A 16095-nucleotide genomic window follows, 5' to 3' on the forward strand; every position below is an offset into this window, starting at 1 on the left:
CTATATATGGTCATGATGTGATGTCATCATGACCATATTTAGGCATGTCACATGTTTTTGTCAGGGTTTTAATAGTTCGAAAGGGGTTTAATTTATGACTGTATAAATTTATCTGATTCCATGAATATTTTGTAAATTAATCATTAAAAAAGACAGCATTTTAAATATTCATAAATCTTTCATAGCCATTTCCATGGAAATTGTTACATGATTTATAGTAGGTGGAAATCTGTTTATCATATGCTTTGTAGTGCATCAAAATACTCACTCTGTAGTGAATTGTTTGTGCAACTCCTGTCAATGGTAAAAAAAAACTCAATATTCAGATATTGATTTTTGGTTTATGTGCAGATGGATGGGAGTTGTACAGGCCGTGATAGCAGGTGTGTATGAGTTTATTGGCGACCTCTTCTATAAATTTCTAACAAGTTCACGTCCTTCAAGACAGCTCAATATTTTGAAATTGAATAGAAATTGCTCTAATGGTCTGTCAACAATTTAAAGTTTTTTATTTGCCCATATTTGGGCATGATGATATCATAACATAAAGGGTAAATCAGAAGTTCAGTATTTGTCTTCACAAATCCTGATAGTGTGGTCAGTTAGCAACATCTCACATCTCACATAAATATACCGATAGTGTGGGCTTCAGGGACATGGAAATCTGAACACATTTTCAGCTCAACTGGCTACTGATTATGGCTCGTATTCTCTTTAAAGTCCTAATTATGTTTAAAATACATCATCACATCGCTCCAAGTTATCTCGATGACCTGGTTCAGCACCACTTACCTGTTCGTAATTTCTGTTCATCAAATCGACTTTTGCATCTTCAGCACTTTGGGGCTCTTGGCTGTGTGTGCTGAGTTGAATAAATCGTTACAATTACCAAACTATTGTATTAATTATTAATAATCACCAAACTAATTGTTAAACTTAATTAAACTAAACTAAAACCCAAAATATTAGATAAATAATTAACGGTACATTTGTACATTTGTTCATGGTTTATTTTCTTCTCTGTTGTTGTTAAGCGCCTCAAAGTTGTGACAACATGAGGCATTATATAAATTCAGAATTATTATTATTGTTGTTGTCGTCGTCTTCGCAGTCGTCTTATATTTATTATTATAAAATTTTTATTATTATTATTATTATCATTATTTGTTAACTTAGGATGTAAACAATTTTGATATAATTGAGATGATTTTGCATTCAGTCATTTGTGAATTTATTATTTAATATTATCATAATTTAGCATCACGTAACAACTATTTGGTGATAGTGTTTTTGTTTTATTAACATTTTTCAATATTTAGATTACCAAATAAAATTAAGATTCTGTTGTTCAGTATTTATATAAAAATATATTTTGAGGTTTTCACATTTTCATTAATATTTCATCAGGCGGCTGGAGCGAACGTGATCAACATGTTGTGGAACCTGATGGATTCTGGGATTGAGGATCTAAAAGTTTTACAAACAACTTTGGTGCTAGTTACAACAAGTACTGTTGTCCGTGGCAACGCTCTTGCCAGGGTAGGAGAGATTTTTTTACACTGCAAGTTTGATATTGATTAAAATGGAGTGATAATTTTTGGTGAAGGTGGTGATGAAGATAATGTTGTTACAGGGGTGACTCTGGTAGTGGAGTGGGTTATGATGGTGGTGGTGACAACCACAGTGATGATGGTGTCAATGCCAAGCAGCCACCAATGATGCAGTCACAGAGGTGTATTCACAATTTTCTCCTGAAAAAATTATATCGTGTGGATAAATATTAATCAAAATATTAATACTTAGTACCGTTTGTTTGTTATTTACCATAACTAATAAAAGTGTAATTACCAAATTATATATATTACAAGCAGAAAGATAACTCCAATTTTTAGGTTAATTAATGGTCAGTGATGGTTTGTGATTAATTTACTGTTCCTGAACACTGTTAATTTTATTTTGCATATTTGTATCACTTTATGAAGTTTGGTATTTACTTTGTATTATCTTTAACTTTTTCTTCTTTTCACTTATCTTTAATAACAGAAACAATAGATAATTTTTAAAATGAAATTAAGGATGATGATGTTGATATAACAGGAGTTTTTTTTATAGTAGAAACGTCATTCTTATGATTTTTTCATAGGCTATTGTTATATGTTTCCGGCTACATTTTTCTAAAGACAACACAATTAGCAACACGGCATCAGCAATAGTTCAACAAGTCGTATGCACTGTGTTTGAACGTGTGTTAGCAGAAGACGAAGCAAATGCTGGTAAAGATATAATATTAAAATTATTGAGAGAAACCATTTTTCATCTGCAGAGATCGAATGCTATAGTTAATTTATTTCATAAAAATTTGCAGGAAAAAAAATATTGCTAAGTATTCTTTTAGCAAATGAAAAGTAATAATTGACATTTCACACAAAAGGCTATTTGAATGAATATTTTCTTCGATGATAAATTATGCATAATTCATATGAAAAACACCCCTTTGGAAAATAATAGAACAATCTGCTCCTGCCATAAAGCTTTAACAATATTTATTATTGGTAATAATATTATGCAGCCATACATACAAACTCATAACATAATAGTAATAATAATAGTAATTGTCTTTTTTTATTCCCAGCTGGTGCAGAAGACGATGCTGAAAAAAATGTTTTAAAATCCAACAGTCGCCTGCCTCCCAAGTCACTTAGACCATGTGCTACTGATGCTTACCTTCTTTTCCAGGTAAACAGACATGTTTGTAGTATTATGAAAAAGCATTTTAATTTTAACAGTCAGAAAAGAACAGAACATAAGTATAAAAATAACCATATAAAGGAACTAATAAAAGTTGTAGAACTATTTCCTAAGTAGAAGACAACACAAAATCACATCAAGAATATGATTGTACTAGTTAAATATTTATTTATTTATTTTTTTAAAATTTATTTATTTATTATGGGACCACACTGCAAAATTATAGCCAATGGCTAAAAACGTGTGCATTACCAAAGATGTAAAGGCAAAAATGAATTTATATAGACAACTCTTAAATTACAGAAATGAGAGTGAAATATATAAATAGAAAGAAGTCTATAATATAAAAATACTTTCATTTAACCTTCTTATGAAATGTTGCATTTAGAAGTTGTTTTATACAGTTTGGTTTAGAAACAAATTGACACTTCTGGAGGAGGAAACTACTTACGAACTAGTCTCAAGCACTTCAATGGGGTATTTCCTTTAATTAAATTTATAATTTGTATTTGAATACTAATTCTGATGTGTGTTTTTTTTTGTGTTTACAATATGTACAATTTAAATTTCTTGCATGAACCAATAAAATAATAAATGGAATTTCATCCTGTCAAATGGTTGGCAGTTTAGTCTTCATATTTCCCCCCATTTTTCTTACTCTTTTAGGACCTTTGTCAGCTGGTGAATGCTGAACATCCTACCTGGCTGCTTGGCCTTACAGAGATGAGTAGAACATTTGGCCTAGAACTCTTAGAATCCCTTCTTAATAGTTTTCCTCAGGTCTTTCTGAGAGTGAGTTTCTTTACTGTTATTTTATCTTAAGTCCATTTTTTTGCTTAAGTCAAATTTATCAATATTGCTTTAACTTAAAAATTGCGTAAAATTTAAAAGTCGATTGTACGCATTAACCATCTAAGACGATTTTTAAGCTAAGATTTTGCTAAGATGGTTTAATAAATCCGCTTAAGATATTTGCTCCGAAACATATAAACTTTTTTGACTTAAGACATTTGCTAAGCTGAAATTGATAAATCCTGTTCCAGTTCGCCCATCTAGATCACAGAATGGTTATGAAATAACAAGGTGATTGACTTAAAAATGAACTGGAAAAAATAAAGCAATGCTGAAATAATTCATAATAATGTTTACAATACATTTTAATCTATTACAGAAATGTCTACCAGGAGGTTAGGCCTGCCTAATAACCCTTAATTAAAAAAACTTAAATTAACCACAATCAGTTTTATTCATCTTCTTCTTTTCGCGAAGAGCTCTGTACAAAGAGTGTCAGTGTGCTACTAACAATTCTAATAGTGCAGCTAATGCACACACAGTAATCACTGAACAACCGCCACGGCAACCAGTGCTTTGATTTATGAATATATAGAGTACCACAGTCATGTCGTCACAACACCAGGTGGCACTCTTTGTTGTCAACAGACGTAGGTTACCGTTCATTACGCCTGATTGACATTGGCTTTCTGGAATAGGCATTTTAAAATCTAATATTTAACCATCAAAATGTACTAAAATTAATTAATTAAAACTAGTTATCGAACATACATTTAATCATCAATTAAAATTTACAAAGAAAAAGTAAGATACAACATTTTAATAATTGGGGAATAATGGAGATAAATTTTTTGTTAGTGGCGAAAATGGCGTCGGGTTGAACGCATGTTGCAATGATAGCAACGGAGTAGTATCACGTGGTATCGTGACGTAACACTGTAGTATTCATAGCAACCGCTCTACAATCAACACTTTGATTAAAGGGCTATATAAAAGGTGATGGACATCACAGCTGATTTATAAAGCAATTATAGTCAGTTATAGTATATTTCGTAATTTCAATAATTTCCTTCAGCCCTGTGAGCATCAGGCAATTTCTTCAGGCACTAATGGCTCCTTCAGCTTCTATTTCCTATAGTTATACTCAAAACCTGACTACAATTGCTTAATATTGTGTTGTTTGTTTTCTTTGACAGCATAAAGAATTTAGTTTCTTGTTAAAAGAGCGTGTGTGTCCACTAGTAATTAAGCTCTTCTCACCAAGCCTCAAACACAAGCAGAATATGATGTCCACTGGACCCTTAGTTGCGGACAAGCCGTACTTCCCACTCAATATGAGACTTCTGAGGGTGGTCTCCGTCCTCATCAATAAGTACTACTCAATACTTGTAAGTACAAATTAAATTTTATTGTAAAAATTGAATGATTTTAAATAAAGGGAAAAACACATACAATATCTATTGTTCATATTTTTGTATTATATTATTTTTCCGTTGTTCTTTAGGTTACAGAGTCTGAGATATTTCTGTCGTTGCTGGTGAAATTTCTTGAAGGGGACAAGCCTATGTGGCAGAGAATACTGGCGTTAGAAGTTTTGCATAAATTATGTGTACAATTAAAGTTGCTACGGTAATTTTTTTTATTATACATATACTGTATTTTGTTTATGAAAGTGACATATTATTGTTAATATTGTTTTTATTATAGACCTATAATTGTTATTATTTTTATAATTAAAATAATTAATAGTATGTCACTTTCATTATTGGTAATGGACCTTTTTAGAGGGCCAATTAAACTTAACCAACCAATCAGAAAGGTTGATAGTAATTGTTATTGTCGTGATGGAATAATAGACAATAACTGGATTTGCGTCAGGAGAAACATGTATAGGTGTAATTTTGCCCTACCTGACGTGGAAATGTACCGAATACTCAGTAAATTTGAAAACAGCTGCGAAAAAAAGTTGTTCTCGGGTGGGACTCGAACCCACGATCTCCAGATCACTAGCCTGACATCATACCTTTAGACCACCGAGCATCATACCTCTGGACCCGAATTCAACCCTGGCCATCAGGGTATATAATAGCCAGGAATATGACCATTCCTCAAAATACCCAAGTTTATGTGTATGCTGTTTATGTTTCCACACCATAGCAACAATATCAAGATGTGAGGCTTAGTCTTAAAGTCCATTGTGTGAGGAACAATGGCTGTTATTTTGTGTAATGAGCAATACATATTTAATCTATTATATTATTTGTTTGATACATATTATATTTGACATCAAATGGTTCATAATTCTTTATTTTCATTGTTTCCATAGGAGCGTTTGTCAGTCAGCTGTTATTTTGTGTAATGAGCGACACATATTTAATCTATTATATTATTTATTTGATATATATTATATTTGACATCAAATGGTTTGTAATTCTTCATTTTCATTATTCCATAGGAGCTTTTGTCAGTCCTACGATATGAAGGCTCATTCCACCAAGATTTTTGCTAATATTGTGAATGCTCTAGGCTCCTTTATACAGTCACTCTTTGTGCACCCCATTGTTGAGAGGCAAGGTTCCACTACAGGTAACACATTCACTGGTTCCTAGACTATTATCTTCAATAACATTTTAAAAATATTGAATTCAAATAATAATAAAAAGGGAAAAAAAATTATTTTGTTATATTTTTGTCTTTTAAGTTGAAAATTTAAAAAAATTTAATATTGATGGTGGTAGTATAACCACAGATATAAATGCCCTGCGCTGTTCATTTTCACCTTGAATCAACACCTCCCAAATGACTAAACATATCTAATGGAAGAACATCATTCTCTACCTATCTATTAATGTTCTTCTCCAGGAGAAATAATTTTTAACCTAACCTGGTTGGATCAGTAAATCTTTATGATCATACAGTAACTCCTTTTAACGGTAATTATATGCTGTAGTTCCACATTTTACAGTGACATTGAGGGGCATTTATTTGATTATTTATGCATCCATTTTACACCAATAAAAGTAAACACCTCCCTTGAAAACCATTCTCAACAATAAATTTGCCGGGACATTTAATCAAATAAATACGGTAATAAATAATAATAATATTAATAATGAAAGTATAGTGTTTTTAAATTCTGATAGGTAATGTTAAATTGTCTTCTTATTTTAGATGGTGGAATAACATCTTCACCGGGGATAGTGGGTAGCATGTCTGTGGGAGGGGGAGTGACCCCGCAACCAGCGTTTGCTTACAAAGGTGTGTGGATACCGCTCATCAATGTTGCTGCAACCGGATCAGCGAAACCAGTTTTGTAAGTAAACATGTATCACCTATCTGTTTATATTTATGTTTTATTTGCTCTAATTTTCTTACCATGAAATTAATCAAAATTAAAAGATTATGTGGCCTTAATTATTTTAAGAGAGTACAGAACACTACTTTTCGTTACTCCTCCCTCTTTCAAAAGAGTAATAATATAATGAGTATTGTTGTTATTCTGTGATCATTTTTTTTTTTCATTTTCATAAGAGTTTATACTCTGTTGACCCTTTAGCTCTTGCATGTGTTATGTACTCTTGTAAAAGTGATGAAAAAATGGATCATCCTTATCTCAACTGACCAAAAATTGTTCTTGTTAGTGTTATTATTATCATTATCATTATTACTATTAAATCATTATTGCAGTTTCTGCTGCTCACTGCCGTTGCTTCTGCTGTTTTTGTGCCTGTTGTTGATGTTGACATTGATGTTTTTTGTTGATGTTGCTGCTGTTGTTTTTGCTGTTGTTGTTGCTGTTGCTGCTGCTGCTATTGTTGTTGCTGCTGTTGTTGTTATTGCTGCTGCTGCTGTTGTTATTGTTGCTGCTGTTGTTTGTTGCTGCTGTTGTTGCTGCTGTTGCTGCAGCTGTTGTTGCTGCTGCTGTTGTTGTTGCTGCTGTTGTTGATGTTGCTGCTGTTGTTTTTGCTGCTGCTGCTATTGTTGTTGCTGCTGTTGTTGTTATTGCTGCTGCTGCTGTTTTTATTGTTGCTGTTGTTGTTGCTGCTGTTGTTTGTTGCTGCTGTTGTTGCTGCTATTGCTGCAGCTGTTGTTGCTGCTGTTGTTGTTGCTGCTGTTGTTGTTGCTGCAGCTGTTGTTGCTGCTGCTGTTGTTGTTGCTGCTGTTGTTGTTGCTGCTGTTGTTGTTGCTGCTGTTGTTGTTGCTGTTGTTGTTGCTGTTGTTGCTGCAGCTGTTGTTGCTGCTGCTGTTGTTGTTATTGCTGCTGCTGTTTCTGCTGCTCTTGTTGTTGCTGCTGCTTTTGTTGATGTTGCTGTTGTTGTTGTTGTTGCTACTGCAGTCACTGCTGCTGTTATTGCTGCTGCTGTTGTTGCTGCTGTTCCTGCTGCTGTTGTTGCTGCTGCTGTTGTTGTTTCTGCCGATCATGTTGTTGCTGCTATTGTTAATATTATAGTCACTGAACCACTACATCCCTTTTGTCCATTTTATTCTAGTTCATATAGATAGGATAAGTATATTATGCTTGCCATCCCAAAATCAGCGTAATGTTGCAAAATGAAAACTGACAAATATCATTTGAAGCAGTATTGTATATTTTTGTGCAGAGAAGAATACTGTTACTCATAACTTTGGCAGTTGTAAGTTAATTCCAGTAAATGACATATCATGTTAAAGCTTATAATGTGAAGAATATGAATATTTTAAAAAGTCAATTTTCTTGATGCTGCTTTTGGCATGGCAAGCCCGATTTAGTCACTAAACCACTTCTGTCCATATTCCTCTAATTCATGTAGATCCCGTGATAAATTAACATAGAGGGAATGATGAAAAAATTGTTGCTCCAAGGTGATGTGGAGATCGTAGCCTATCTTCCTGCGGACTGAAGTCCCGAGGTCTCCACATCACCAAGGGGCAATAGATTTCACTGTTCCCCGAATCTAAAGCAGTCAATAGTTGTTTTATATACTTCATACATAAATTCTATGAGGCCTAAAAAAGTACTTACTTCCTAGCCTAGCCTAGGGCCTAAGTGATATCAAAGATTGTGTCTAGGCCTAGCTCTTCTTTTGCTCATTTCAACCCATCATCTTGCAATATTTGTCAACTATTGACAAGACATATTTAATTTGTCTTTGGGTGCTTTTCTATTGGCCTAGGCTAGTCCTTCTTTATCCAGGAGTTCAAACCGACAGCCTCCATAATTATTGTTTATTGTCTACTCGCTGCTCCGTGGTGCGATCAAGGGCCAATTGCTTTCATCGTAGAGGTTGCAGTCCACTCTACCATCAGTGCGATGGTGGGGCCTAGAATTTGCACCACACAAAAGTACTATTTTTCAGGGAATAGTACTTTTTCAGGGTAATAGTACTTTCTATTGCCCGCTTCTTAACCAATCAGATGCCTAGAATTTATGTATGAGGTATATAATTTTCACTAGTTAATTTTTATCCCACATCACATATAGCATATCATATTTGATGTTTATTTTTTTGCTCATTTCCTGCCCCTTCCCCTTAGCCTGGAGAAGCTTACAGAGATGAAGATCCTAGTGCGTGTTCCCGGCTTAACAGAAGCATTAACAACCATCTATGAGTCCATAAATGGAAGGTCATTTAAAGGCAACTTGTAGGCTCACATTTTTCAGCATTTAATTTTTACCCTATCCCTTCCATTTCCCACTCCCAATCCTCTTTTATTCCCTGCATTCTTTACAGGGTTCATGTAGAATATTTTATACATTTTGCCTTAACCTTTTATATGAAATTATTACGAACTTACCATATTTAGAACTTATACTTGCTTTATCTAGAATTTTTATGTCGTATGTATACCATACCGTATTTTAAAGCATGAAGTGTCAATTTTATATTTACCCCCTTTTTTAAAAATGTTTATCTAGATACAATTATTTGAACAAATCTGTCTCTAGGTTAGGGAATAGAAGGGGAACATGTAGTGGTTGTTGATATTTTGATCAGGATTCCAATGAGTTTGATAAAGGATCAAAACCAACAGCTACTTTTGGCCTTCAATCAGTGTCCTATAGTAAAACCCATGGTGGGGGTCATTGGAATATTTTATAGTTCAGGATTGCAATAAATTGTGCTTTTCGACCACAATACTTAGAACTATTTTATTCCGATAACCTCAACTGGTGTGTAAAACATTGGAGATCTTTCATCTGTTATTTTTTTCACATATTTTATGAATCTGTATTAACATTTCTCATCTGTGGTGAGGTTAAATTTTGCTATACTTTTTCATTATTTTGTTCAAGTGATTTCTTTGATTAAATTTTATGCCATATATGCTTTGTGTTACTTCCCATGTTAACATTTTTATCCTTCTTAAATTATTTTTTAAATTGAATCTACAGCGTATAAATGTATTACATCATGTTTACTGCAATGCATTATGGATTAAAAATGTATATTCAAATTACAGTCATCATTCACAAAAAATAACAATTATCTGTAGCCCTCTTAAGATAGAAATTGTTTGGTCAACCTTAGTACCTAGTCAGTTTAACCAACTATAAATTCATTGTGCAAACAGCCTATGTACTGTAAGACACCCATTGGTAAACTACCCAAGCTGCACTGTAAGATTAACCAAGCTAATCACACACCCACGAAGAACGACCAGACAGTTTCCTAAATGGCGCTTTTAAACAAAGCAATTACTTTAATTATACCTTTCCAAATTTTATCCAGAATTGTAAAGAAATTAATTAATAATTAATTGTTGTATCGTACTTGATAATAAAAAGCAATTCTGATTCTTGTGCATTGTAGTAAACAGATGGATGGTGTTAATATTTAGTAGTTTGGAGAAAAAAATATTAATTATTCTGGTTTTTTTTCCCCTTAACAAGTCTTGAGATGCTGGACAAGTTAGAACCGCCAACTGTTCCTGATGGTTATGGACTCTCCATCGCCTTCACTTGTCTTCTAGATGTCGTTAGAAGTGTTTCCGCAATAGTCACTTCTGAACTTGAAGCAGAGCAGCGACGTAAAGATAAAGAGCAAGGTGTTAGTCCTAAAATAAATGGAGGTCCTGTGTTAGACCGCAACGATGCCGTACTTGATGATGTTGATCCAAGTAAGTATTGAATGAGAGCAGTTCAGCTCAGTTGGCTAAACTGGTGGTAGCCACTGTCTTCGCTGAACCTTGGAGAGCCTTGGTCCCCAGTTCAATTCCCATCACTGCTCATTCAAGTTACGATAGCGCATTGTCTTTCAGATGAGACGTTTAAGCCGTTGGTCTCGTGTACATTATGGCCCATGTGCACGTTAAAGAACACAGCACACTCTTCGGAAAAGAGTAGGGGATTGTGTCCCGAGGTACTGCCCAGTCACCACTAGAAAGACCCCACTGGAAATTAAATCTTCAGATTTTTGTGGGTTAGCCTTGGTGTTTACACTGAATATGTCCAATGAACACTAATTTTGAATTAACATTTTAATTGATTTAATAACATTAATTTGGGAGATTTTTAATTTAGCTTTTTGAACCATTCTTTTATTTTTGTTCTTAGGTTTGAAGAACTTGTGGGAGGAGCTTGTAAATGCATCGTGGTGCGGGGTTCTAGCAGCATTGTCGCTGCTTTTAGAAGCATGGTGAGTATAACATTGAATGACTGGTTATTCTCATGCTATGATTTGTGCAGTGGGGCTGTGCGAAAGAGAATGAGGATGTCTATGTAGTTTTGTTTTTAAAAAATTGCAAGCATCTGAGTGACATAGTCTGTTTATCCAAGAGATATCGCTCAGACTGCCATTATTACTACTGATTAAAGCTACGTTCACATCAAGCCCAGATTCCGATCCGGAGTCCGGAGAAAAAATCGTGAAAAATGAGTTTAGAATAGGACCGTTCACATCAAATTCGTATGATTTTCAATTTGGACTCCGAATCTGGACCGATGGATCTGAGAGCCATTTGTATCCTGAAATCGTACGTTTTTTTTTTCTTGGGCCAATCAGCAACAAGCTTGGTTGGTTCGAACCAATCAAACGCATACATACCGCACAACCGTGTTCTGTGCGCGATGTGAACACAGCAACCTAGGATTTTTCGTCTGGGCCCCAGACCAGATCCGGGCTTGATGTGAACATAGCTTAATGCATATTTTCTCTTAATTTTTTTGGAATCACCAATGACTTTTTTTCTGATGAACCCTATGTAATAATTTCTTTCTCTGCAGCACGGATGAAACTGGCACTCAGTCTATTTTGAAGTCGCTTGAAGTTTATGCAAGCTTATGTGGCAAGCTTGGTATGACTGTAGCAAGGGATGCTTTCATAACATGCCTCTGCAAAGCCTCCTTACCGCCACACTACGCACTCACAGTACTCAACATTGCAACTCCTCAAAACATATCAAATAAAGGTAGGTAAATTGAAGTGGAGAGAAGGGCTCTGTGTATTTGGAGGTGGTGGTTGTGGAATAGAGTTTGAAAGAGGAAAAAAGCAAAATAAGCATATATACTTATTTTTGAGAGGAATATTGTTCCTATAGAAAAATTTTCAATAATTAGGTAAGTGGAGAGGAGGAATATGTTAGGGTTGGATGTATCTATACAATTTTATAGAAATAATACAAATAATTAAAACCCCTAACAAAGCTGCTATAAGCCACTCAATGTTAAAGAAATTATTTAAAATATATAAACAATATTTTTAGTAGAAAATGATATAGCTTAACTGCATTATGGAAGCCCTTGAAATAACTGGGCACAATTAATGTTCCATTCCAATTTTCCCCTCACTATCACGTACACCTACTGACCTTTACATGCAGTCTTTTATATGGTTTTCTAGGTCATAAGAGGAATGTCAGCAGAGATGGTCTTTCTAATCAACATGGCCAGGGAGTGGACGGCAACTCAAATGAGCCTGGAGATGGACGGAACCAGGTAGTGGCTGTGGGAACTGCTCTGCCTACTGTCCAAGGAACACAGCAGGGCCCTGTCATGGTGAGTTAGACAGTAATGTATGACATGTTTTGTTTTATAATGATAATAGTAATTAAATCATTATAATGAAGCTTGTACCATTGTACTGTATGAATATCTGAACATTATTGCATTTGTTTTTTGTTGGTATTTTTATATTACAGACAGCTATTCACATTTAATAAATAATTAAATTATTTAAGTAAATGTAAAAATATATATATTAATTTAATAGTACGGTGGTACATCGAAATGTATTGTCTACAGAATTGAAAAGAAATTTGGTAGTTACTTTTAAATTGAACAAAATATGTAGAGCATGTTCTTGTAAAATTAAATTTTAAATGTTGTAGTTGTATGGTTTGTAAAACAATGAAATATGTTCTGTAAATGAGAATGTTTCTTGTGGTTGTTTCTTGTTTAGCTTACAGCAAAGAACATACAGTGCATGCGAGCTATTCTTAGCGTAGCCCACTGCCACGGTGGAATCCTGGGCACTGCTTGGCATTTGGTCCTCACCACCCTACAACATTTGGCCTGGATCCTAGGCCTAAAGCCCAGCACAGGGGGTAGCCTAAAGGTCAGTGGTGCATCAGAGACAGCCAATTCTGTCATTACTACCGCCGTAATGGGTGAGCTACCTATCCTGTCGGCCATGTTGTCACGGTTGTTTGAGAGCTCTCAGTACCTCGACGAGGTAGCCCTGCACCACCTGATAGATGCCCTATGCAAACTTTCAAGTGAATCAATGGAAATTGCGTATGCAAATAAGGTAAGGAAAGAAACAGACGAAAATTGTTAATTTGTAAAAGAAAGAGCAAAATTAAAATGTTTATTTTTTTTTTTTTAAATACAATACTTTTATTGGGTTCACAATCATCTAATCTTTAAGTACATTTCTATTAATATTTTCTAATATTACATTTAATTTTATAATCATGCAAATAGAATGCATTTTAAATCTTATTATTGCTATGTAGTTATTGCAGTTTAAAAATTCAATTAATATTTTTTTCATTGTTCGGGGCGCATGCCTTGCAGCAACAGTTGCTTTTTATTGATGCACCAAATTATAGATGTAGCATTTTGTATTTGAATGATTTGTCAAAATATAATTTAATATAATTAACATTATTTTTAAATTTTATTTTTTTAGTTAAGATGCAGCATATTAGTGCTACCTTTTGCCATTATCATTAATAATTGCTTTCATTATTTACAATATTATTAATAAATTAAATCATTTCACTACCATCAAAATGGCTGCTCACGCTATTCATGCTAAATATGTTACCATAGTAACATATTAAACAGAAGCTTTTTACTTTAGATATCTTGGTCCTCTTTTTTAATGCTGTCAGATTTCTAGGGGCGATAAGGTACCAGCATGTTGCTTGTTTTGGAAGTGTCCGTCAATACACCTGTCTGATTCTGTTTCAACTATCTTTTTTTAATTTCTTCAAAACTGAATGTTTCAAGAAAAAAAAAGCAATGTAATGATTACAATGTATAATTTGAGGCCTTTTTTGTTAGCTCTTTCTGGATAGGCACTTAATAATGTAAAGTCGTGTGTATTCAAAGATGTCCAATTTTGAACTTTTGGACAAAACTTCCACATTTAAGCTTTTTGCATTTGCCTTTATTGATGATTCGCTTGGTTAAACTTATTGCGTGGCTTGGCAAGTTTGACCAAGCTATTCACACTGGATATCGAGGAATCGAGGCATATTTATTTTGTGCTTGAATACCTTCAGAATATTTCTACTCACATTTCTAATTTTCAAATTATTTATTAATCCATGCTTTCATCTCCTAGTATTTTTGAATCCTTAATAAAGTGATCCTTTTTATTCAAATAAATTTACTAACCTCACTTACAATTTTGTTTAAACTCTAGTCCAACCTTCTTCATTCCATTTTCCTCAAGGTTTTGCATGATAGGTATTTGGTATTTGTAATCTCTGCTGCCATAACAGCAACTGAATATTTTTTTTTTAATTTCCACTTTTTTACCTTTATTCACCATAACGGCAGATAAAAATGATTGTTAGATTATCACTCCCGCCTCCATCAAGAATTTTTAAAGGTTTATACACAATTTTTTTTTTAATAATTTCAATACACCGAAAGGTCCACAGATTAATCTCAGATAAGATAGTATAATACGTGTCGGGATTCAATATTTTGACATTAATCATATCATCATCAGGAATGATACAATACAAGACTGTTACTTTATATCAGAGATGGAAGGACCATGTCTTTGACTTTGGTTGGAGCATTGGTTGGAAGTGGTGTTCGCACAGTCAATTAAGTTCAAAATATCCATTCTAGCGATGTACAAACTTGAGCCAGTGGTGGCACCAGCGAAGGGAGGGAAGGGCATTTTTCCCCGTCTGTGCCATTTTTTTTTTTAAATAGTGATTGTCTAAGAAATTTTTATATCTGCCATTTTTTTTTTAAAGTGATTGTCTAACAAATTTTTCTATCTGCCTTCAAGCCCTCTTTCTTCTTATTGTACCAGAACTCTGTGGTATAATTTTTTTCTTATTCAAGACACTAATTTTAGTAAATTATTTTTGGAATCCTATTTTCTGTTTGATTTCAGGTCATTTTACTAATATTCTAATTCACATAAATTTTACTTCAATTCACTTCAATTTTTTTTTCTTTACCAGATAGCTAACCGTAAATGAATGCTGCCCCCTATCAACCATATTTATTAACTTGTATTATTGTCAAAATGAATTATGAATGTGTGCTGACCCCATATCAATCGGTCGTGTGGATGTTATCTTCTTAACAATTATAATTTCAATGTTTTAATTGAAGTTTAGATGTGATTTATACTAAGCATGATATATCTATACAGTTGTTTTTAATGTGATCAATTTCTAATACAATCGTTTAAAATTATCTCCATATGAGAGCATGTGTCTACTGCTGTGTTTTTTTTTGTAGGGTGGTACTTTTTATGTGGAGACTGGATTATTGTAAAATTTCTGATTGAAACTCTCAGTATTATTAGGCATAAGCTTACATTGAGCTTTGAAAAATAACACACCATCCCTGTATGTGTTGGCAAATAACTGTAAAAGTAAAAGATTGTTGATTTCTCTCTGAGATAATAACCCCTGTGACGGCAGTAGACAAAATAATAACATTTATTTGATGGAGTAATATATTTTTCCCAATTTAAGGAACCGTCATTGTTTGCAGTTGCTAAGCTTCTGGAGACAGGCCTAGTTAATTTGTCAAGGGTCGAGGTACTGTGGCGACCGGTCACGGCTCACCTATTGGAGGTGTGTCAACACAGTCATAGCAGAACCAGGGACTGGGGAGCAGAAGCCGTCACCTCTCTAATCAAGGCCTCCCTAGCATATAAATTCCAGCCCCCGCTTCATGAAAACTTGGTAAGTTACTGTATGTAGGTCAGTGAATGTGTGTGTCCTGATTTTCTCCTCAAATCTGTTGAGCTGCTCTTGTATTCCAGAGCATATTTTTGTTTATATGTGCTGGGAGTATTTCTATGAAAGTAACTGAACCAGAACAGAGCAATCTGTGTAAAAACTAAACCACAAAAGCAAACAAAGTAACCATAT

The 16095-nt window shown here is 34.0% G+C and overlaps 1 protein-coding gene across 5 annotated transcripts in view; it reads left to right on the forward strand.

Annotated features, from left to right (window-relative positions):
* The window catches only part of LOC117120730 (protein MON2 homolog), a 47481-nt gene that overhangs the window by 9713 nt on the left and 21673 nt on the right, over positions 1–16095 (forward strand). For 4 of the 5 annotated variants that reach the window (XM_033265797.1, XM_033265799.1, XM_033265800.1 and 1 more), the window contains exons 5-19: positions 1408–1539; positions 2144–2273; positions 2633–2736; positions 3415–3540; positions 4737–4928; positions 5045–5169; positions 5996–6126; positions 6712–6853; positions 10412–10638; positions 11075–11156; positions 11744–11928; positions 12360–12514; positions 12918–13265; positions 13855–13872; positions 15694–15906. In XM_033265797.1, the coding sequence (XP_033121688.1) occupies positions 1408–1539; positions 2144–2273; positions 2633–2736; positions 3415–3540; positions 4737–4928; positions 5045–5169; positions 5996–6126; positions 6712–6853; positions 10412–10638; positions 11075–11156; positions 11744–11928; positions 12360–12514; positions 12918–13265; positions 13855–13872; positions 15694–15906 (2310 nt within the window). The remainder of the gene's footprint in view (positions 1–1407; positions 1540–2143; positions 2274–2632; positions 2737–3414; positions 3541–4736; positions 4929–5044; positions 5170–5995; positions 6127–6711; positions 6854–10411; positions 10639–11074; positions 11157–11743; positions 11929–12359; positions 12515–12917; positions 13266–13854; positions 13873–15693; positions 15907–16095) is intronic. The other variant, XM_033265798.1, reaches the window with a different exon arrangement.

This window comes from Anneissia japonica, unplaced genomic scaffold (genome assembly GCF_011630105.1).
Source record: "Anneissia japonica isolate Jap-2015-1 unplaced genomic scaffold, ASM1163010v1 scaffold69_len1423075_cov170, whole genome shotgun sequence".
In the NCBI taxonomy this organism is placed as follows: Eukaryota; Metazoa; Echinodermata; class Crinoidea; order Comatulida; family Comatulidae; genus Anneissia; species Anneissia japonica.